The sequence below is a fragment of the Columba livia genome, chromosome 5 (assembly GCF_036013475.1).
Source record: "Columba livia isolate bColLiv1 breed racing homer chromosome 5, bColLiv1.pat.W.v2, whole genome shotgun sequence".
In the NCBI taxonomy this organism is placed as follows: domain Eukaryota; kingdom Metazoa; phylum Chordata; class Aves; order Columbiformes; family Columbidae; genus Columba; species Columba livia.
Genome location: NC_088606.1, coordinates 1816964 through 1840881, shown reverse-complemented (window position 1 = coordinate 1840881; position 23918 = coordinate 1816964). Strand labels below are relative to the sequence as shown.

General features: G+C 50.2%; 1 protein-coding gene across 1 annotated transcript in view; it reads left to right on the top strand.

Moving 5' to 3' along the window:
* Positions 1–204: 204 nt before the first annotated feature.
* The window catches only part of MDGA2 (MAM domain containing glycosylphosphatidylinositol anchor 2), a 299150-nt gene continuing 275436 nt past the window's right edge, over positions 205–23918 (top strand). Inside the window, exon 1 of the mRNA XM_065063026.1 lies at positions 205–968. Within this exon, the coding sequence (XP_064919098.1) occupies positions 896–968 (73 nt within the window). The 5' untranslated portion in view covers positions 205–895. The remainder of the gene's footprint in view (positions 969–23918) is intronic.

Below are 23918 nucleotides of genomic sequence, written 5' to 3'. Positions count from 1 at the left end.
GCGCACCGCGCATCCCAGAGCGGAGCGCACAGCGCAGCCGGGAGCGGAACAGGGCGCACCGCACCGCGCACCCCGGAGCAGAGTGGAGCGCGGCGCCCCAGCCTGGCAGCGCCCGCAGCCCTGCGCTCCCGGCGGCGGTGGCGGAGCCACGGGGACACGAGAGGCGGCGGCGGCGGAGGAGGAGGAGGCGGAGGAAGGCGCGCAGCAGCGAGCCACGCAGCTTTGACGTCGCCGGGCTGCGGCTCCCCGGCCCCGGCTGGCGGCACGTATAGCACAACGTGACCGCACACCGCCGCCCTCCATTCACACTCGCACTCTCGCACCCACCGCACGGCAGAGGGAAGCCCGCCGCCCCCCCTCGCCGCCCCCCCCTCCCCGCCATGGGCCCGGCCGCCGCTCCGCAGGCGCGGTGAGGGCCGCTCCCGGCGCGCAAGAGCAGGACACACCTCCGCGGCTCCGCGCCCTCCCCCCCGACGCCACCTCCGCGCCGCGCGGGGGGCCCCGCGCACCATGCGGGGGTCGTGGCGCTGCGATGGCATCTGATGGCCGCGGGGCGCAGGCGGCTGCGGCGGCCCCGGGAGGCGCTCGGCGGCCCCGGGAGGCGGCGGCGGCGGCGGCCGGCTCCCTGAGGGGGCTGCCGCTCTGAGGGGGCTCGCCCCGCGCCTCTCCGCGCCGCTCCGCGCCGCCCGCTGCGCAGGAGGAGGAGGAGGAGGAGGAAGAGGAGGCGGAGGAGGAGGACCGCAGCGGTGCCCGCCGCCTGCCCCCCGCCGCCCTGCCTGCGCGGGCGTGCGCGGCTCGGCCGCAGCGGAGCGCGGGGCTCCGGTGGGCGCTGCGCTGCCTCCCCCCCGCGCCCCCCCCCCCCCGCCGGGCTGGATATGTGGATGCTCACGTGAAGATGGATGTAGCGATCGGGCTGCTGGGGCTGCTGACGGTTCTGCTGGAGGGCAGCTCCGGGCAAGGGGTGTACGGTGAGTCCGGGGCGCGGCGTGACCTTGTCGCGACTGTCGCCGGGGCGGGAGGGGGGGGTGTCCCCCCCGCGCGGTCGCGGGGGCGGCGGGCCCGCGCTGCGCGCCGCGGGAGCCGGCGGAGCCAGAGCGGAGGCAGCGCCGTTGCCATGAGACGCTGACATTGCGCGGCGAAAACCGGGGGCAGGGGGTATCGGGGGCTCCGGCCGGTCCCGGCCCGGGCTGGCCGCTGCCGCGGAGCGGATGGGCACCACCGCGATGGGGCTTCTCCGTGCCCGCGGAGCTCCGCGGGGCTGCCGCACTTGTTAGCAGCGGCGCTGCCGCGGAGCGAGGGGTGGGGGCGAACCGCAAACTTCCCGGCGCTCCGCCGGGGGCGCGCAGTCCCCGCGGCCGAGCGCGCAGGGGAGCGCCCCGCGGCCCCGCTGCCCCCGGCAGTGACTTGCAAATCGCCGCCGCGGAGCGGGACGCGGGAGACTCCGCGGAGCGGAGCGGCCGGGGCCGAGCCGGCGGCATCATCTGCCCCGCTCTCAGCACCCGGGTCCTGAGCGGCTGCCTGGGGACCGGCGCTGCGGCCTCGGGTCTTGTTGCTTCTCCCTCTACCCCCCGCCAAGTTGGCCCCGTTTACCGCGAAGCCTGGACCCGAGAAGCGGGAAACCGGGTACCCCGCTGGACCGCGGTGCTGCGCGGTGGGGACGCCGCCCGGTGCGCTGGCCCCGGCCCCGGCCCCGGTGATGCCCCAGCCTCGGGGGTGCCCCGGCCCCGGTGATGCCCCGGCCCCAGTGATGCCCCGGTCCCGGTGATGCTCCGGCCGCGGTCCGGGGTTATGTAAGCGGCACGGCGGGGCTCGGCTCGGCGGCGGTGCGGAGCTGCCGGGAGCGCTGCCTCTGATACTCGATGTTGAGGCGACCTCATGAATTTACCAGTAAATGCTTCGTTTGACATCCGCTCCTTCGAAGCCCCTGTTTCAGCACTAAAATCTTTGCTTCCCACCAGCAAGGCAGCCTCAGAGATGCTCTCGACCCCCCACCCTCCTGCTTTTTTAAATTTTGCGAAATTTCAGTGTAATTGAAAATATCTGGGGGGTTCTGCTCCCAGCAGCTGGATTACTAACGTGCAGATCTTGGCACTGGCAGCACCGGGGCTCTTTGCCTTCCCCGACACACAGGCACATATTGTTGGATGCGTTGGAATAGCAACCGCTGTCATGAATAGAAGAGGGCTTGTTCAGGCAGAGTGTGTTTTGTGGGGGCCTGCAGGAAAGGGAGCTCTTGCCCTGGACTGAACATCAGCATCTATACACAGGTGATGTCACATGCAGATTTGTAGTAAGACTTTTGTTTGGCAATGCTGCATTTTCATCCTGTCAAATGTAACACCTTATTTAGGTTAAGGACGATTGGTGAAGGGCTGCTCAGAGGGGAGGGGGGGAAGTGGTGCGAAGTCAGGCAGATGTGGCTGCACTGTATTTGAAACCTGTTTCATGTGAATTTGTGTTTCTTCATTGACTCCTGAAGGCTGGTTTGAGAAAGCAGACGGTGCTCAGCCAAAAAAAGAAAGCCAAGCCCAGGGTATGTCACCTGGCAGCCTGGAGCACCAGGGCCATTTTGAGAAAGGAGATTTTGAAGGTAGCACCCATTAGCAAAAGCAAACAGGCTGGGAGAGGGACCCCGCTCAGTCCTTGTTGCTTTGGAAAAATAGGTTTGTGGGATTTGAACAACTTTTTTGTCCCTTATTGAAGATTTCAAGATCCTCACAGCTCAGCTTCCAGGAGTGGAGCATTTAGGAGGGTGTCTTGCTGACTTAACCCATTTGTTCCCTGCTTTTGTGCCACCGATCTGAAATGTTGGTGTCTCTTCCGAGCATCCTCCCTGTGCCCTGCTGCCCTCTCCGGTCCTGCATGGAGAACCTGCCGCCTTGCAGCTTGCTCAGACCTGTCATTAGGTGCTGTCTGCCGCTCCGGCTTCTCTCCAGCTCCTCCCGTTGCGGTTGTGTCCCTGGGACAGGGTCTCACTGGTGATGTGCTCTGCCCGAGCTCCACCTGCCTGCTCCCGGCACTGCCTCCCTGCACGCCTGCCTGCACATCTGCCCGCACACCTCCCTGCACTCCTGCCTGCACATCTACCCGCACACCTCCCTGCACTCTTGCCTGCACACCTCCCTGCACTCTTGCCTGCACACCTCCCTGCACTCTTGCCTGCACACCTGCCTGCACATCTCCCTGCACTCCTGCCTGCACACCTCCCTGCACTCTTGCCTGCACACCTCCCTGCACTCTTGCCTGCACTCCTGCCTGCACTCCTGCCTGCACTCTTGCCTGCACTCTTGCCTGCACTCTTGCCTGCACTCCTGCCTGCACTCCTGCTTGCACACCTCCCTGCGCACCTGCCCGCACACCTCCCTGCACACCTCCCTGCACACCTCCCTGCACTCCTGCCTGCACTCCTGCCTGCACACGTGCCTGCATTCCTGCCTGCACACCTCCCTGCACACCTCCCTGCACTCCTGCCTGCACACGTGCCTGCACTCCTGCCTGCACTCCTCCCTGCACACCTCCCTGCACTCCTCCTTGCACACCTCCCTGCACACCTCCCTGTACTCCTGCCTGCACTCCTGCCTCCACGCCGCGGCTGCTCGACATTGCAGAAGGTGCAGAGAAGCAGCGCTCAGCACGTCCCCCCAGAACAGCAGCGCTTGAGAGCTGCTTTGCTGCCTTTAAATGCACAATAAATGATCCACATTTGCGTATTCTTAGTTCATGCAAAAAAGCAAATTAATGTCCCGTGATGTCTGGCTGTACATCTCGCCGTTAACTCGTGCCTGTTGCTTCTGAATAGTAAAGCTGTGATTAAAAAGCTGGTACAGCTGAACCTGCGGGGGAACCGAGGCACTGGCACGGGGAACAGTTTGCCAAGGTTGGTGGTGGAGCCAGAGCAGGCGCAGGTCTGCGCGGTGCCCACCTTCTGCTGCTTCAGGGGACAGGGAGAGAGCAGAGCTACTAAAATCCCTGGCAAGATGTACAATTCCCCAGCTCTGCTTTGTGCAGCTTGTTTTCTTGGCTAAAATAATCTCAAACTCCAAGTGCAGCATGCACTTTCCCTCCCCTTTAAATTCTGCGTGACTTGCATGGAAATAAAGCAGAAGATGCAAGTGTCCAGATCACGATGGTTACCTTTTCACCAGACTTCACATTACCAGAGAAGTGGCTAAATGAGGAGGTCGGCAGATGAGTTGCAGCTCATCCAAATGTGGGACTTTTATGATAGTGGGGAGCCAATTTCCCACCCGTTCCCCCAGCTGGGGGGCTCACTGGGGACCCGGGGTTTAGATGCATGTTTCCAAAACATGCGAGGTACCACAATAAAGGGAAGCACCCATGGCACCTGCTGGGTGAGGTGTCTGCACCCATGGGGTGCTGTGCACGGGGGTGCAGCCCCCTGGCAACCGAAGCAGCCCCCTCTGCAGCACGGTTTCCCCGTGGCCACAGGAGCATGTTTTACCCACTCTTTGCAGAGCTTTTAGTTACTTTCCCATGAATTCAGCTGGAAATAAGCAGAGCAGCTAGCAAGGATGAATTTTTTGTGTATGTAAACACCAGGTCTGCCATAGGGAAAATTGTGTGTGTGCAACATTCATCCCTCTGTGCACCCCCACGCTGTGTTTTAAACCAGCTCCTATAAGGAAAAGTGCTGAGCGTCTCACATGAAGATGCAGATAACATCAGGATGGCTGTGAATGCCTCACGAAAGCAAGTGATCACAAATGTAACGAGTATCCGCTGTGCTTAGCCCTGCCAGAGTCTCCCTGGGGCTCTGCAAAGTGTTGGGAGAAGCAGCTGTAGCTGAGGGAACGACCCGGCTTCTTGTTGCTGGTGCAAAGTAATGTGGAAGCATAGGTATTTATTGTATTAAACGTCAGAGAGATTGTCCTTGTTCCTCGTGCCAAGCATCAAATGTTATCCAACAGATGAATTTGTATCCCAGCCGCATAAAGAAGCAGGTTTGGAAACGGGGAACCCAAACCCCTTGCAACCCAGATGGCAGCTGGGTTGGGGTCTGGTGAAGCACTTTGTGTCCCCAGGGAGGTGGAGCAGGTCACGCAGTGTCAGGAAAGATCTTCCAGCACCTCTGGCTGCCTCTTTATAATGATGATGATTATGTTGTGGTACGCTCGGCTCCTCGGAGGGATTAATGACAGCCGGCTTTGGAGCGAGAGTGTCAGCGTGCCGCTGCTGACCCGGCCTTTCCCTAATGCTCACCCTGCTTGAATGAGTGGATTGGAAGGATGAAAGAAGGGAAGGAGGGGGAAAAAATCAACACTAAGAGCGTTTTCCCGTTAGAAAGGCTGGTTGCCCGTTTCTGCCAGCGAGGGCAGGCTCTGGATCACCAGCCCCAGATGTCACCGCGGTGGCGCGGGGACCGAGAGGGTATTTCCGCGGGTGTGAATGCGGGTGTTGTGTGGGCTGGTTTAACCCTGCACAATTCGGGACATTGTGCGCGGGAAGCGCGGCGGCCCCGGGAACAGGGGAGGAATTATGCGGTGCCGGAGGGGCTGGCGTTTCTGAGCAGCTGTGAGCTCCTCCACCGCCCCGTCCAGGAGGTTTCGTGGGAGCCAAGTGATCATCCAGAGCTTTAACTCTTAACTGAGCCCTGGAGAGGGATCTCCTTCTCCCTCTCACGCCGCAGATGTTGACACTGGGATTTCAGCAGCGCTCTGACATGGACTTCAGCTTGTGCAGCTGAACTGAGAGCGTGCAGAGACGGGGGAGCAGCCGCTGTGCATTTTGCAGACAGCCAAGCGATCGGGATCAACTCTGCTCCCGTGGTTCTTATTTATCCCATAGGTAAGGGGCTGCACAGCACCCGGCATCCACATGTGCTGGTCTGTGCATTTGGGGGGCTGGCTTTGCCCTGGGGTGCAACAGTTTGGGGTTGAGGGGTGCAAGTGGGTAGAGGCAAACTGTTAAAATGCTCGCGAGTAAATGCATGGGAGAAGCTCAGAGACAGAGATTAAAGCTGAATGCAGGTCTGCTGAATGGATGGAGAGGCAGGTCGGAACAATCGTCCTGGTGAGCAGTGAGTTGGCTCCGTTCTGTTCTGGGCGTCGCAGCACGTCTCACCCTGCCGGGAGCAGCTGATGCTCTGCGCATCCCTGCTCCAGACGTTGCCTTGGACTCTGCGAGGGAGATTTGGAGGAAACCTGGTGGCGAGGAAACAGGTGTTTAAACAAATAAAATAAAAGCTCTCTTGGCTCAGAAGAGAAAAATCCAGTTTAATTAGAATCAGTCAGAATAAGTGCTGGGGAGGAAGGAAGCAGGTGAATGAGTAAAGCTCAGTTCTGTCTTGTACCCTCCTCAAATATTCTCTGGGACCTTCTCCAGTGATGAGCTGCTCCCTGCATGCATTGCAGTGCCAGCCTATGTATGCATGTATATATACGTATACTCTTGTAGGGCACTCAATCCTCTGCAGTATATCCCTTTCTTCCAGTGGAACAAACCCCTTTTGCGTGGGAGACACCCAGCCACAGCCATACAGAAAGCAAGTTTAAGCGGGGAGGATGCTCCCTGCCTCCTCCTGCCCGTGCCAGGACATTGTCGCTTGGATTCCCTACTCAAATGGGCTCAGGACCATGCATTGTGTCTTAAACCATGTTTCTTAAACCTGGAAAAGACACTTTTTTTTTGGAGAAAGGGGTTTTTGAGAGTGGCTGTCCCCACCACCCAGGTGTGACCCAGTGAAGGTGTTGGGTGTTTGCAGCACTGCCGCTCCATCGCCGGCTGAAGAGCCGTCCCTCGCCCCCTTAGGTCCTTCGGTTTATCTTTTTATAGAACCTCTTGGCCATTTTGAGTTATGTCTGGATCCCGCTGAATTATTTCCTGCCATCTCCATAAATAATGGCCTCGCTAAATATAGCTGAACGTGGAGGGAAGTCCGTTTGCTGTTCTCAGACAGGTTTTGAAGGCAGAATCTTCTGGGAGGACTTTCTGGCAAGACATGGTGGCTGGCTGGAGCAGAGATCCCTCCCTCCATGGGTGCTTCTTGTAACTAACAAAGGCTGGGGGACCAGGTGGTTGCCTTGAACATCCTTACAGGCTGACATTGCTCTTGGCAGCATTAAGCTTGATTTTGACGTCTGCTTGTCCTGGTTGCTTGTTGCCAGCACATGTGAGTACTATGGAGGTTTGTGATGTAGAGGGGCTAGAGAAGCTCCATGCATAAAGGGGGTTAAGACTGACTAGAGGTAGTTAAAAAAGGAGAAAAAAAAAGTATATTTTAATTATCTTTGGAAGGAAGAAGCAGGCAGTGGTGAAGAACCAGCTCCAAATAGCCACCTAAAGCATTAGAGAAGCCAACAACAATCATTTGAAGTTACCAAAGCCCACAGTGGGAATAAGGATGAGGTTTTTTTAACAGCTGGAGTAATTAGCTGTTGGAGCAGCTCGCCGAGAGATGTGCTGGACTCCCTGATGTCGAATGTCTTTGATATACAATCAGATGTTGCTGCTTGAATTGGCGAGCTTGACAGAGGTGGGGATTGCTAAGGGAGATCGTGGATGTGTGGGAGGTCGACCCCGATGAGATCCACTGCCCCTCCTGGCCTCAGACTCCAGGAAGCAGTTCATCTATTTTTAATATATTAGAGCAGTGATCGGAGTAATATATGTTACTTAGCAAATGGTGTGGACTTTAATTATGGTATTAATACATTACATAATTAAAACATGATGTACAGTGTATGACAGGGTCTCGCTGAGTGCTGGATGCTCTGCCGGAGCCACCTCATCAGGATCATGGCACCATCCCATGGAGCAATCCCACTGCCTGAGCATCGCTTTCTAACCTGGCAACGTGTTGTTGTGGCTGGATGAAATAGCTGTCTGTCTCTCATATGTAAAAATGCATTGGAAGAGTTGGGGTGTTCAGCCTGGAGAAGAGAAGCTCTGAGGAGACCTTATTGTGGCCTTTCTGGACTTGAAAGGAGATGATAAGAAAGATGGGGACAGACATTTTAGCAGGGGCTGTTGGGATAGGACAAGGGGTGATGGTTTTAAACTAAAGGAGGGGGTATTCAGGCTAGATATAAGGAAGAAATTGTTGCTCCTGAGGGTGGTGAGAGCCTGGCCCAGGTTGGCCAGAGAGGTGGTGGATGAACCATCCCTGGAGACATCCCAGGCCAGGCTGGACGGGGCTCTGAGCAACCTGAGCTGGTGAAGATGTCCCTGCTCATGGCAGAGGGGAACTGGGGGAGCTGGGAAGGTCCATTCAACACAAACTATTCTGCGAGTCTATGATTCGATAATTTTCATAGAATTAATATTTCATAAAATGCCCTGAGTTGGAAGGGACCCACAAGGATCATTGATTCCAATTCTTGTCCTTGCATAAGAACACCCCAAAATTCACATCATTTGTCTGAGGGTGTTATCTGGATCCAGGCTTTTCTGATGTAGTGAAGGTCAAAGCTAACTGTCCTTGATACACTAGCCTGGAGCCTTCAGTCCTCAGGAGACAACCAGAAAAGCTGCGCTGTCATCTTGAACATGAAACTGCTGGGACTTTTCTTCCTTACATCGTTTCACTGACTAATTTTGTCTGGTGGCTTATGGATTTGTAAGATAGGAATCAAAGAGGCAGGGAGACAAAAGCCTTCTGAGGAGCAGACATCCTCCCGTTGTGGCGGAGTGAGCTGTGGTGCTTCATTCCAGTCGAGGAGTCTCCATCCACATGGAGGGTGAGGGGCTGGAGCACAATTGTGATGGAGCGGCTGAGGGACCTGGGGGTTCAGCTGGAGAACAGGAGCTGAGGGGAGACCTTCTGATCTCTGAACTGCCTGAAAGGAGCTTGGAGCCAGGGGGGTCGGGCTCTGCTCCCCAGGAACAAGCGCCAGGAGCAGAGGAAACGGCCTCAAGTTGCGCCAGGGGAGGTTGAGGTTGGATCTGGGAACAATTTCTTCCCCAAAGGGCTGTGGGGCATTGGAACAGGCTGCCCAGGGCAGTGCTGGAGTCACCAGCTCTGGAGGGTTGGACAGATATGTGGATGTGGTGCTTAGGGACATGGGTTAATGCCAGGGGTGGGTTGGACTTGATGATCTTGAGGGTCAGTTCCAACCAAAATGATTCTGTGATTCTTGGTGGGGCAGTTCTTGTTTCATCAATATTTGAGCCTTGGGGAAGTTTAATGCTGAACTTACAAATATTGTCCATACTAGGGAGATGATGTAACATAATCACTAGGGCAGCCCGATACTTTGACTCTTGCCCTATGCTTGGGAAGAAAAGTCAGTTTTGCCTTTCCAGCTCATCACGCTGGGCCTGGTTGAGGTGGGATGAGAAGTGCTCACCAACCTGAAGGAGGTGGCACATCTCAAAGCATCTCCAGGCGGTCTTGCAGTATTTCATGCAGGTTTTTCCCTTGAATATCTGGCATCTTAGTTTAATGGCATTAAACCAAAAATCCGTGTGAATATGCTGGCAGCGTGATGGGTGCTGGAAGATGTGCCGGCTGTTGAAATGTGCTTGGTGGGAGTGAGGCAGTGGAGAGAACGGTGGTGATTTGCATTCTGTAATTAGACTAACCAAACTGTTTGGAGAAGGATGAGCCAATCTGGGGAACGGATTAAATAAAAAGTCCTGGAGATAATGTTTATAACAACAACGCACAGACCACAACCATCGTCCCGCCTCCATCACATCATTCACGTCCATCATGTCCCTGCCCATCCTGCACATGCCACCAGCAGCTTCCAGCTTCACCTCGAGCTAAAAAAATTAAAGCTCATTACAGTTTAGGGCTCAGGGGCCCAGATTATGAATTAGCAAATAAATGAATATTTCCTGGTGGAAGAAGCTGAAGGAATTGGATTCTGCATTAGGCTGCCCACCTGATTAATGGCTGTTTTTTCCGAAGGCGGAGTTACTCTGCTCTTCTGGGTGTTGCATTGCTTTTCTCTTTGCTTAGCATTACATTGATGGAACATAAAGCAATAAAGCGGTCTGGGCAGCATTGCACTGCAAGGGTCAAAGTGAGGAGGGAATTGAAGTTTTCACACAAGTTTCGCCCTAACATTTGTCTCTCAAATGATGGGACAACGTCCTCTTCTCCTTGCAAGCCTGGTGCTGTAGCTCCTCTGGCAGAGGGCGAAGGTGCAAATTGAGCTAAACACCATGATTTGGCACAGCTGGCAGCATCCCCCACCATGCAGGCAGCTCCTTATTGCAGCTTCTTGTTGCAGCCCCAGCCAGGGCTCTTCTCCACTCCCTCATTTCTTTTCCCCTTTCCACCACATCACTGCTAAATAATGCAAAAGAGAATGCTGCCAATCAGCCACTTTTCCTGCAATCTCACCCCAAAACTTAGCACGACCTGACTTCTTTCCTCTGCACGTAAGCAAGGCTGCCAGTACAAAGTCAGTGGTGGAGCTGTTTACAGGGGCACGTCTGCAGCCCCACAGCTGCAATTAATTCTGATTGTTAATTAAAGCAAGGCCAGGCTGGCACTTTAAGTTTCTTCTCAGAGTGGATCTGAACAGCCCTGGAGTGAGTTTGCAAAGCTGAGGTCTTTCTCTTCTAAATGTGAGTGGTTTTTTACTTTATTTTATTAAAGTTATTCAGTTGTTGGGGTGGGGGGAAGAAAAGGTATGTGTGAGAAGCCAGTGCTTTTTTTATATGTGTTGTATAAACGAATTAAAACTGGTCAGGGAGGTGGTTTCTTTGTTGTGGTGGTTGCTTGTTCTGTGGGCTCTTGAGCAGAGGTCACAGAGCAGGTTTGCGGTGGGTCTATGAGAGTGTTCTCATCCTAGAGATGCATCTGGGGCCTGGTCTGCCATGTCCTTCTCCAGCTTATTGTGTGGGTGTTTTACTGAATTCTCGTGAGGAAGAGAGAAAAAGGGTGATTTAAGGAGAGATGAGTCTCTGGGCTGTGCTTGGTCTGAGGTCACTGAGGCTGGACCTGTAGCAAGGGGAAACATGGAATATTTTTCTCTTATTAGGATAAGTTGTAACTTCCAGGAGTAGCAAGAGTTACTCCAAGTGATCAGAATGTTTTTGCCAAAGTCAAGCTATGCTGGGGGTTATTGTATTTTTTATTGTTTTTAATGTGTGTGAGTGCTTTAATATAAAGGAGAAGGGAATCTTCAAACAGGCGCTTCAAAATGAAAAGTTGAACTGCTTCACTTAAAAAGTCAAAACATTTAAATGTTTTCCAGTTACTCAGAAAATGCTGTCAGGAATTCAAGGAACATGTCAAGCTTTGGAATTTAGCATTTTTATTGCTGTTTTGTGAGAGGAGAGAGAAGAAATGTCCCATGTGCGCTTGCACAGCACTCGGCTCCATCTGGTGTGTTGTGTCTCAAGTCTTAGGTCAATGAGAAATGAGCTGATCTCTAATAACAGACAAGAAAATCTGTCCCTTTTCAGTAATTTCTCCTTTTATAATATGGTTGTACGTGTGCTATCGGCTTCTTTTTTTCTGACGTTTGGAGTGATCTGTTTTAAATGAGCAAGGCTGTTGTTGCTACTTGGTGGTCAGATCCAACTCACGATGCCAACTGGGCTTTGTCTTGCCTTGTTGTATTGCAACACCAATTAATTGATGAGCAATTAATCCTTCGTATGTGACTCCAAATGCTAATGGAGCTGTGGATGAACAATTGTTTGAGGTGTCCCCATGCAGAAGCTGGGCTGCCTGTGTCAGCAGAAAATGGGACTAAGATGATTAATGTATATGAATGATCTTTTTCTGTATTCACGGGGTGTGACTTTAATCTGTGTTGGTATCAATGCTTTCCTGTGGATGTCCAGCCATTGTCTGCTCTTGGCCAAGCGCATATTTCTATACAAACCAAAGATCTGCTTTATCTGTGGCCAACCAGACTAGAGAGCTTTTCACTAATAAGCAGTGAGGCTGCTCATCTGAGGCAGAAGCTCTTGCATTTTTCTAGTTAGTTTAATTAATGTATATATTTTGCCTTATATGAAAGTTTAACTTTACCTCAGGCACCTGAAGTAAAAAAAAGTACTGTTGCAGCTAAATATTCTCATAAAGAGAACGTCTTGTTGCCTGCAGCTACTCTGTGCTTAAACAAGTAGAGTTGTCAAACTTCTGGGGTTTTTAGAAGCATAATATCAATACCCTAGAACTAAACTCCCATCCAGCAAAGTCCGATGGGATTTCACTAATGGGCTTTGCTGTCCCCCCGCACTCACATAGGAGCCCCCTGAGAGCACCTCCCCAGTGTGGTGTGATGAGTCAGAGAGGAGGGAGCAGAGTTTCTGGGTATTTTTGCTTTAAGGACGATGATAAGTTGTAGGCGTGATGCACAGACTTGGGGCGAGCATTAAAAATGAGTGTGGTTAACTGAGGAGTAGGTGCCAGTCCTTCCCGTCTGTGCTTATCAGCCAAGGTCTGAACTTGTCATTCTTGGGTGGTTCATGATGTTCCTTTCACAGCTGATGTTCTGGAGAAATGGTGCCATGTGTTCTGCCCAAGCTGTTCAGGCAATGGTGCATATGGGTGGGGAAACCAGAAAACTGGGTATTTTGCTACCTATGGACAGTGTGACCTTGGTAGTATGAATGAAGCTATCTGGTGAACCCTGGGACAGAGCTGGTGGACACCAAGTGTGGAAACATAGCAGGGTGATGTTTAGATGTAGGTGAGGCTGGTTCTGAAGATCTTCCTCCTCTCGGTTGGTTGCTATGGGTAAGAAGAACTTGAAATGGAGTTGGCAGGTTCCTTCCCTCCAGTGTCGTGGGCTGGTAGCCAGATTTGTTGCGCTGGAGATGGATGTGGCAGATGGATCCATGAGTGCAAGTGTAATCTTGTTGACCCACCCATGTGTTGCAGAGGTAAGGCAGTCCCAGTGTTCGTATGGCAAACAGAATTTGTGTTTAAGATACTTGCAGGTCCAACCTCTGAAGCAATAGTATGGTTGTCTTGGTGCAAAAATGTCCAGTCCCCTGTCTGCAGCAAAGCTCCTCATAGCTGGGAGCGAGGAAGATGCAGAGTGGTCTTCTCTTCCCAGGATTTGGTTCCCTGATGCGGTGTCACATCTGCACGGTGTTCAGGCTGGGAGAAGTCTTACTGAAATGCATTGCTGTGAAATGGCTGAATTTGTATCCAGAGACTCTAAGCAAGTTCCCCTTGAGGCAGTAAGCCCTGGTGACTTCCGTCCCGTGGGAGGCACGAGTTTTGTCTCAGCACAGCAGGATATGGAGAGGAAACCTTGAAGCCAAGTCAGTGCAGTGAGTCAGCCGAGAGGAGAGTGGCAGAGGGCTGAGACCTCTGGGTGCTGCTGCACTGCATCAGATCACACAACCATAGAACTGTGGAATAATGATGAATAATACTTCTGAGTGACTCCAGATTTGCTATGAACAAAATAATGATCTTGCTCTTGTGTCGTTCTCTTTATTAATGGGTCACAGCAGCTGGATGGATCACATGTGGATGGTGCAGAGCTGGCTTGCGAGGTGCCATGAATGATGCTCCTGGCATCTTCCAGGGTTGATGGAAGTTCAGAGCTCTGGGCTCGGCTGGTTCCTGTTCATGTTTCTCTAACTGCTGGTTAAAAACACAGCACATGTAGTTCATGGAGGGAAAATTGCTCTGAACCCCAAGTCTCTTCAGCACCAATGCAATGGGTGAGCAAGGTTTCTCATGTCTATGTTTTTGTTGGTGTGGAAGCACGCTCTTGGTTAGAGGTGAAAGTGACTGTGAAGAAACTGTGAGCTGGTGTATTTTTATGACATCTCTGCTCCGAAGCAGGAGCCCAGGTTTCCCTTTACCCTCTAGGTATGAAGCACAATTGTGGTGGGTGATGTCTCTGGAAAGGTGTTGGGGAACAGCTGTGCTGGAAACATGGCAGTTGTGAATGGGAGCAGGAAATTCCTGAACTGTGGGGCTATGATTCAGGCCTTGCACTGACTTATATAATCTCTGCCATTGGTGTATCCTACTGTTGATACTGCCCAGTATCTGCTGTGCTTCCACTGAATACTTCTGTATTCTGATGTCTCAGTGGTCTGTAATCTTTGAATGGTCCAAGTGTGTCAAACCCAATGTTGGCCATCTCCAGTTCATGTAACATCACAGACTGATTTGGACTGCAGGGACCTTCCCAGCTCCCCCAGTTCCCCCCCTGCCGTGAGCAGGGACATCTTCACCAGCTCAGGTTGCTCAGAGCCCCGTCCAGCCTGGCCTGGGATGTCTCCAGGGATGGGGCATCCACCACCAGGCTCTCACCACCCTCAGGGACAACAATTTCATTATATCTAGACTGAATCCCCCCTCCTTTAGTTTAAAACCATCACCCTTTGTCTTATCACAACAGTCCACATAACCATGCTGGGCTGCAGGGTGTCCTCTTGGAGCCATCCTGGTCTTCATCAGTTGGTCTCTTGGTTTCTGATGGGGGTTGCAAATACAGACAGGCAGAAATAAAGCAGATGGGAGTGTGCAGTAATGAGGACAGCTGAAGATTAATCAGTGGGTCAGCCGTGCTCCACCACTGAGAGTTGCACAGCTGTAGCTAATACAGGGATAAATTAAATTGCAACAGTAGTTAGGATGGGTGCTGAAATCCTGCTCCACAAATTGGCTGAGCAGTGAAATATGTTGAGAGAGGCACCTGTCTATCATTGTTCCTATTTAAAGCCTAGTTTGTTTTTAGGATCTTGATTTTTAAAAAGCAGTTAAAAGCACTTTAACTGTTCCAGTGCCAACAAGGGGGAGAATTCAGCACAGAAAAACCCTTTGACGGGTTGCCCAGAGAGGTTGTGGCATTTCCATCCTTGGCGATGACCTCTGCAGACCTATTCCTGCCTCAACCATCCTGTGATTCTCCATTAGTGTTGGCCCGACAGCAACTGCAGTCCTTGCAAGGACAGCCCTGCTTTTCCATTTTCTTCACACTTTTTTTTCCTCTAAAGCCAGCAAATACAGGCAATGTCCACCTTACCATTGGAAGACCAAGCCAAAGAAATGGAAGAGCAGGTATTGGCATGTTTTCTGCTGTCACACAGGATGACAAGAACTGGAAAATCCTGCTTTTTTAGTTTTTCTTATGCTGTCAAAAAATTGGTGGCTAAAATCACACTGGCAAACTAATTTTAACGATATGTTATGTATCTTTGAGTTAGAACTGTAAAGTGAGTCTTAAGGTGAGCATGTGTGGGGAAGTGCTGTGGTTGTGCTGGGGCTCAGCGAATAGGCATTCTGCTGTAAAAAACACATATTTCTAGCATTATTTTATTATTTATCCATCAAACAATTATTCTCTTACACTTTTTTCTTGATGTGGAATCTTGCTGCACAACTGTAATACAGATGTTTCTATCAAGCTGTGCGTGCCCAGATGTGGTCCCGCGGGGTTTGATGTGTGGCAGGTTGGGCTGATATCCAGGGTACCACTTGTGCCATGTCCATGGAGGGTGATGGGAGCCCATGGGCTGCACATTAAGGAATCAATCTTAGAATCATAACGTGGGCAAAGCCCACCAGGTCTCTCGTGGGGCCATTTGGTTTCTTGGCCAAGACAGTCTCTATTTTATAAGCCTGTAATGACTCACTGGTGGGTTTGCTCTTGCAGGGATGGAAATGTGCTCCTTCCTTCCTCGCATCCTTCAGAGAGCGAATGTACAGCACTTGGCTGCTTGTTCTGCACTTAATAGCTTATAAAGTGCCATATGGAAGAATATTAAATAAAGCATGTTTTTTTTTTCTGGGGGATGGTAGCTGGTAGCGCTGGTTCTGCTGAGGATGGCAGTTGTTTTTCTGGCCATCTCTCTCCTGTCTGTTGTAGAGTTTATGCCACATCTTGGAAGGGTTGATGCAGGTATGAGTAAATGCATCTCTGGTTTTGGGTCTACCTTTTTCTTGCCCAAATTCTCCAGTTACCTACGCAGGAATAATATTTGGTAACAAAAATTAGATGTATGTGAGAACATGTGCCTAGTTCAGTCATGTTAAAAGTAATAACTTCACTGGTGGAGCAAATCAGATGTGTAGTAGATGGATGATGAGGATTATTTTTATGGGGTTTTTAGAAACAATTTATTACAGCTCTTAAAGTTTCAGCCCTGACTCCCTGGTGGTGTTAAGTAGAAGATGTTGACTAAAAAAGCTGCTGTGCTTGTTGCGTTGTACACTGGAATATGAAGTTTACCCTGGCTAATGCTTTTGTGTGTCTCTTGCCTGTTTGAGGAGGTTATTGAGGAGGCAGCTGTGCCTATGGAGGATATGCCTGCCAGCTGTGTGGCACTGATGCTCAGCTGGGGGGTTTAGGCCGAGCCTAACAGAGCTCAGTGCTGATGTGATGAGGATAAGCTGAGCCTGGGACACCTGTAGTAGCAGTTCCTGGTGTTATTTTATCTTACATCTATCTCTTCTTGGTTTTTGCCTTCTCTCTCTCCAATCCCATCTTTGACAAACTACTCGGGACCTTTCCCATGTGCTCTGTGTTGGAGGTTTAACCCATGGAGTTGATTTGCCTGACCACCAATGCACTGTGCAGGATATTTAAAATATCCCCAAAGGATCAAATCTCTTGTGTTGCAGAGAGATGCTGTTGTGTGTTCTGTGTTAGGAACGTTTCTAGTTTTAACTAGTTGGAGATCACTGGGAAGTAACAACAAAACCACATACAGAATTAAGATCCCCTTAGGGTTGATTATTTTTTTTCTCAATTAAAATCTCAAGTTTACAGCTGCTCACTTAGAGCGGGAAATGCATTTTTCTACTTAAGAGTACAGTTGTGTCATTAACTTCATAATTGTAAGACTGTGTTATTACACATTAAAATGTTAATAGAACTTACTTAAAGCATGAGGGTTTAAAGCAAAACTCTGCCAAGCTGTACAAGCCTGGTGATTTAATGGACCAAGGAGGGTAAGCTATTTTCTGTGTATGGACCTTAATTTGGATGCTCCCTGTGAGGTGTCTGCACTCGGCTATCCCTGTGCAGGGAAATAGGATTGCCTGAGTATTTAAGCTCTCAAGGTCTGGAAAGAGGAGGCTGCTTTAACAATTTAAAAACCATTTGGAGAGATGCAGAAGTCACCAGGGGACTGTGTGGGGTGGGAGGATGAGGAGAGAGATGGGAATAAAGGGAGAGAAGTGTGCCAAGGAGACCAATAAATAGCTTTAGCAGGGGCAGAAATCTAGACCCATTTTTCTTTTTGAGACAGATGTACTTGGCCCGCAAAGCCTTGCGGGTGGGACTGTGCTGTGCTTGTGCATCACCCCCCACAGTGGGGTCGCAGCTGCTGGCGGAGTTTCCAAGGCTGTATTGCAATGTAAATAATAATAATTAGCACGTCCTTATGAAGCAGTCATGGTAATGTTTAGTTTAAGGGAAAATAACCCAGCAACAAAAGGCGAAGCGTTGTTAATTATTGTAAGAGGATCACTTGCCTTTCACAAAGGCCTGGTGAATGCAGAAGGTATGATACTGGGATCAGGGGAAGCTCTAAGTTGTTGCCCGACTTCAGGGTAATTTCTAGGGTGTCCTGTGGAACACTTTCCATTTTTATGTATTTTAAAAAATCCCCAACGAAATTTTAAAGTTAAAAATCCAACAGGCTCTGCAGGGCTTGTCAGATTGTTGGCTTTTTAAATAGGGAGGTGAAAATGAGCTTTATGGAGAAATGAAGTGGGAATTGAAGGAAGGATGGCGATAGCTTTTTAAATTGTCTTAGAGTATCTTGTAGGCGCATCAAAGAAATACAGAGCAAATCCTCCCAAAACTTGAGCAGAGAGGAGGTGGGAGATGAAGTGGTCTGGGCATCTGATTCAGGTCACAGGTGGTTAGTGCTCAGTATCTGCTCTAATTAGCTAATAGAGAAAGACTTTCTTATGCTCTTCTAAGGAAAAACCTGCTGTTGACATGTGCTGGTATTGGAATTCAGTAGAATCCATTGTTCTTTGCCTGGGAAGAAACAAACCAAAAGCACAACAAACCAAACTCTTCCAATTTCCATCATCTGACCCCTGTGTTGTAATGTTATGGATGTGACTAGAACAGTCTAGTGCGTTAGTGATACAGTAATGTTATAAATTGGTAGAGTCTGGTCAGGTATTGTGTAGGATAAGGAAAGCAGCCCAGAAACAGAGACACTTAACTCTTCAAAAGCCTAAAAGCTTATGAAATGATGAAATACAAATAATCCTAACGGTAAAGCTGTGTTATTGCACATTTTGAGATATTGTGGTGTGTGCTCTTCAGGGGTGAGTATGTGATATCTCTCTTCTGATTCCCTGCAATAGTGGGAGCTGAAAGAGGTCTAGGAGATGTGTTCAGAAAATAACCATCTTCGGGGTTTGCTTGTGTTTTCGTTTTAAGATGAATCCTGAAGTTCATGTCCCTTCCTTAGTCTCTGAGCCTGGTTCTGTTGAGTGACGGCTCCCATCTAAGGGTTTGGGGACTGTTTTATTGCACTGATTTATTTTGCTCTGCTGTCTGGCACAGACGTAAACTTCTTAAACTAAAACACCCCATAGACCTCTGGCCTCTGCAGGAGGGAGCTCTGCCTCAGCAAAAGCAGCGGCTTACACAGCAAAACAACTCGGGAAGTCTTCTGTGTTTTCAACCATACATTTATTTTTATGGATTTTTAGGGGAGAAAATGATGCAGAGCCTGCAGAAGGTGGAATGGGGACTTGAGAGTGCATAACGGCAGAGCAGCTGTATTTGGACAAAGCACGTCTGAAAAATGGAAAAAGCTTTGAGGCAGCTCTCTTTGAAAGTGGCGCAGACACAATAGGAAGCTTTTGCTCTGGCTTTGCTGGAAAAAAGGGATTTAACATTTCCTCTAAGATACTAGAAGGTATCTTTTATTATCAGCCATGGATGGTTGAGAGCACTAACTCAGAGCCTGGACAGGTTTTATTTTAAAGGGAAGGGAGGGATAATATGTCCAGGGGACATCTGGAGTTAGCTGAGTGCGGACTGCTCACCAGATGGGCACAGGGCTGCTTTAAACTGGAGATGCAGAGAGTGGAAAATAGTCCCCAATGAGGTATCTGGCTCAAACCAGCCGTGCTGTTACCATGCTGTAAACAGGATCACCTCCTGAACCCGGGCCTGCAATGCCCCAGACCCTGAACAAGTGGTGGAGTGACATTGCATAAAGACATTTATGACACTGGATGCCTCATAAATCTTTCATACTCACAGCAGATGGGTTAGTCCTAGAGTTAGGGTATGGTTGGACTCCATTATTTTGAGGGTCTCTTTCAACCAAAACAAACTGCATCTTTACAGTTCTTTTTCCTGCTCCTCCCCACTTGCTTCACTATATGTGGAAAAGAAAATTACAGGAAAAAAAATAAAATTGAGCGTTTTTTCCTGTGTGTGAAGTTTGTAGTGAAACCAAACCCTGTTCTCAGCCTGACCTGCATGGAGCTGTGCTGGATGTGCAGAGCCCTGTGCTGAGTTGTTGCATGTGGTGCCTGGAGGGCGAGGGGTGAAATCACATTAAATGTCCAGAAGCTGCTGGCGAAGTTAAGTTGGGAATGATGTATTAGAGAGCAGTGTAGGGGAAAGGGAGCTGGGGGTCCTGGGGACAGCAGGGTGACCATGAGCCAGCACTGGGCCCTTGTGGCCAGGAAGCCAATGGTACCTGGGGTGGGTTAGAAGGGGGTGGTCAGTAGGTCAGAGAGGTTCTCCTGCCCCTCTGCTCTGCCCTGGGGAGACCACACCTGGAATATTGTGTCCAGTTGTGGCCCCTCAGTTCCAGCAGGACAGGGAACTGCTGGAGAGAGTCCAGCGCAGCCACCAAGATGCTGAAGGGAGTGGAGCATCTCCCGTGTGAGGAAAGGCTGAGGGAGCTGGGGCTCTGGAGCTGGACAAGAGGACACTGAGGGGTGACTCGTTCATGGGGATCAATATGGAAAGGGGGAGTGTCAGGAGGATGGAGCCACGTTCTTCTCGGTGACAACCAGTGATAGGACAAGGGGTAATGGGTACAAACTGGAACACAGGAGGTTCCACTTAAATTTGAGAAGAAACTTGTTCCTGGTGAGGGTGGCAGAGCCTGGCCCAGGCTGCCCAGGGAGGTTGTGGAGTCTCCTTCTCTGCAGACATTCCAACCTGCCTGGACACCTTCCTGTGTAACCTCATCTGGGTGTTCCTGCTCCATGGGGGGATTGCACTGGATGAGCTTTCCAGGGCCCTTCAACCCCTGACATCCTGGGATTCTGTGAAAGGTCCTGAGTGAGTTCCCCTGTCTGAGCTGTGGTCCAAGCCTTGGTGCCTCTGGCTCTCTCCATCTGCTGAATTGGAGCTGGTCTGGATGAGTTTGGGAGGAGGAGGGATGGGTGCTGGGGACCTTCACTTCTATTAGCAATGGTCCTGGTTCAGAGTCAGGGAAACTCCTGCTCCCATTTGTCATTCCAATTCTATTCTTTTGTTTGTTTTGCAAGTGCATCCCAGCAGGTTCAGCCGAGTGCAGTGTTAGAAATGTCTTGGCATGAGATGCTGTAGTGCTTTTTCATGGTGTGTCCTTGAAGATGTAGAGCAGGGAGCTACACAATGTGCTGCCACATGGGGCCCTTTTGTATGTAGATCCTCTTATTTGCTAATGGGATTTAGATTTAGACTTCCATCTAACTAACCTGAACACTTGCCCTAAGGTAAGGCAGGCTTTTAGACCTTGCAAAAGCAGTGTGTTAAATGAAGGGGCACGCAGGTGGAGGCTTTATATCCCATGTTGTCTGAACTGTCAATGCAGAGCACTGCAAAAATCCCATGTCACCCTGCAGCGGGGACCAAATTCTCTTTGAAAGGCTTTGCTTAATCCAGTGCCACTGGAAAACATGTTCTGCTTGCTTGCAGATGCTTTTGTCGAAGCTGAAAATGATGTGAAGTGAGGGGAGTGTGGGATGGTGTGGGGATGATGCTTGCTGAGCAGATGTGATGGGCACTAACAGTCTCGTGGGAGATGTTCTGCCTTCAAATTTGAGGTTAGACAGTCCATTCCAGTCCTTGCTGCAAGGACTGAGGTGCCGGAGAGAAGCTATAGATCTTCTAAAGGATTGTAATATTGCTGGGAAGGGTACAGGGTTTTCTTTATTGTTTGCCTGGCTATGTATGTATCTGGGAAAACTGATCCTTTCCCAAATTCTGGCAGCTAACCAGGTGGTGCCATTGGTGTATGGATATGGATAGTTAAAACTCATCACGTAATAGGAGAGAGCTGTCAACATGTATATATACATATAACTAAACTAAAGGAGGAAGATTGAGGCTGGACATGAGGAAGGAATTGTTGTCCCTGAGGGTGGTGAGAGCCTGGCCCAGGTTGGCCAGAGAGGTGGTAGATGAACCATCCCTGGAGACATCCCAGGCCAGGCTGGACGGGGCTCTGAGCAACCTGAGTTGGTGAAGATGTCCCTGTTCATGGCAGGGGGGGCACTGGGGGAGCTGGGAATGTCCCTTCAACACAAACTGTTCTTTGAGCACTTTGTAGCCATGTTGGTCTCCTGCTCTTGTGCTGTGGTCTTCCCTAAGGATTTTGGGGCAGTCTGGAGGGCTGGGATGGTCTGTGCATGGAGATGCTGCTCTGAGGATTCTGCTGTGGAAGTACAAGAGTGTTTGGGGGTTCCTTGTGGGTCTAAGGCTTTAAGATACTTTCAAGATGACAGGGTCCAAGAGCTGATTCACTTGTTCATGGCAGCTGCAGAGCGAGGTGGCCCACAGCTCAGCAAGGTGTTTGTGTGAGCATTCATGGGCTGGTCTTGCCTCTTCCCTGCTATTGCTGAAAATATCCCTCCTGGCCTTGTTTGCGCTGATGCTCCTCATGGGCATCTCAAAATAAGCAGTGAGGGGGCAGGAATCCTATTTTGTAGCAGGATTTCCCCTTCCCCCACAGCAAAAGCAGGACCCCAGTGCCTGCATAGAGCATCTTTGATATTTTATTATCTCTTTATAGCAGCCCCTTGGCTATGAAGGCAGCGCAGTGATGTGCTGCAGCTCCTGCATGTGTCCTCATTTGTGAGATCATCCACAAATGTAGCAGGGCTCCTTACTTAATCTAAATGATATTGGTCTATGGCCATAACGCTCTGAGCTGGACATCTTAGGAGGTTTCCCATATGGGACTGAGTTCTGTGTGGAGCTATAGATGGTAGGAGGACTAGAAACCTTTGGCTTGTTTGCTGTGACTATGAAAGACTTAGGAGGCATCCAGTGTTATATATGTCTTTATGTGATGTGACTTAACCACTTGTTCAGGGTTTGGGACGTTTGCAGGAGCTTCACAACTCTGTGCTTTTCATGTGTCAAGCAAATACCATGAGAGAATCTCGTTGGGTGCATCATTAATTGCTTTGTCACTACAAAGCATGGTAGTTTTAGAAACACGTTGTTTTTTCCTGTATTCCTGGCTCTGGTAGGTAGGATTTGTGGAATTGTTTGTGTTACATGCTTCTTTGTCAGAGGGAAATAGCTTTCATTCTGTGTGAATTGAATAAAAATGTGCGGAATGACATCGTGCTGCTTAAGCAAATGGCAACAGCAAAAGTCGAACGAGTTCAGTGCGTTGGCTTTTTATAGCACATGAATGAACTTGCTCACTGGAGCAGCTGTGAGTTGAGGAGTTTTTCGCCGTACATATTTCAGGTAAATCCTTTCTGAAAAGTCCTTGTTAAAGTTTAAATGGAGATGGTGAGCAAGGAAAAAAGTCAAATTTAAGATTATTTTAAGGCACATTGTTTTGTGCTCTGGAGTGCAGGGCTGTGAAACTAGGGAGACTGAACAGTAAAATTACCATCTTGTTACATAAGTGCTATATAAAGGATATAATCAAGACTAAGACTTTGAGGAAAATAGTTCAGATCATGCGATGGAGTGCAGAAGTTACTTTGAATTTCCACAGACACTTGGCTGTCTAAACACAGTGTGCAGTGTGATTATATTGTCCATCCATCTGCACCCGTGACCCTGCAGAAAAATCACATTTTCCTTCCAACAGGCTCCTTCCAGCTCTTTCCAGTCAACAATATGCTTTTGGATTTGAAGGTTCTCAGGGACATGGTTTAGTGCCAGTGTTAACAGCAAACTCTTATGGGTCAGCACGCTCAGCTGTTTGAGGTTGTGCCAAGGGAGGTCGAGGTTGGATGTGGGGAACGATTTCTTCCCAAAAGGGCTGTGGGGCATTGGAACAGGCTGCCCAGGGCAGTGCTGGAGTCACCAGCCCTGGAGGGTTGGACAGACGGACATGAGATTCTCAGGGACATGGGGTAGTGCTGGGGGTGGGGGAATGGTTGGACTCAGTGGTCTTGAGGGTTTCTTCCAACCAAAATGATTTTGTGATTCTAAGCTCATCCTGAAGTCAAGGCTCCCCAGCCTGGGTCTGTTGCAGGACCCAGATGAACTCACCCAAAGGTGACATCTAGCCTTGTTAAAACTACCTCATCCCACTTACCTTGTGGCTGGGACAGGTTGGGAGGGTGGTTGAACAGCTGATGTGGCTGAGTTGTCATCATCTGTCCCCATCCTGTGCAGAAAGGTGCTGAGGTTGAACAGCTTTGAATTTTGTTGCTTGTATGTATTTAGAGGAAACATCCCACTTCTACAATGTGCAACAGGTAGAACGGAAGTTGTGACTTAATCCTGAACAAGGGCAGGAGCATGGGAATGGCCTCCCCAGGTCAGACCATGTCCAGTGTCTTCCCTTCACAAGAACCTGTGGTGGGTGGTTGCAGACAGAGTAGAATATCTGTTCAGGGATGGTTTTTCTGCCGCTGTGTCCCTCTGACTTCTGCCACCTCTGAAGAACTTCTTGAAATGGAGGTTGCAGGCATATCTGTACGTTTAGCAGTCTTAAATGAGCCTTTCCCTCTTCAATTCTTCATGCTGCTTTTGAAGCACTTTCTATTTTTGGTTTTCAAAACATTCTTTGAGAGAGCGAGCTCCAAAATTCCCTTGCATGGTGTGAAGCAGCCGCAGAACTTCATT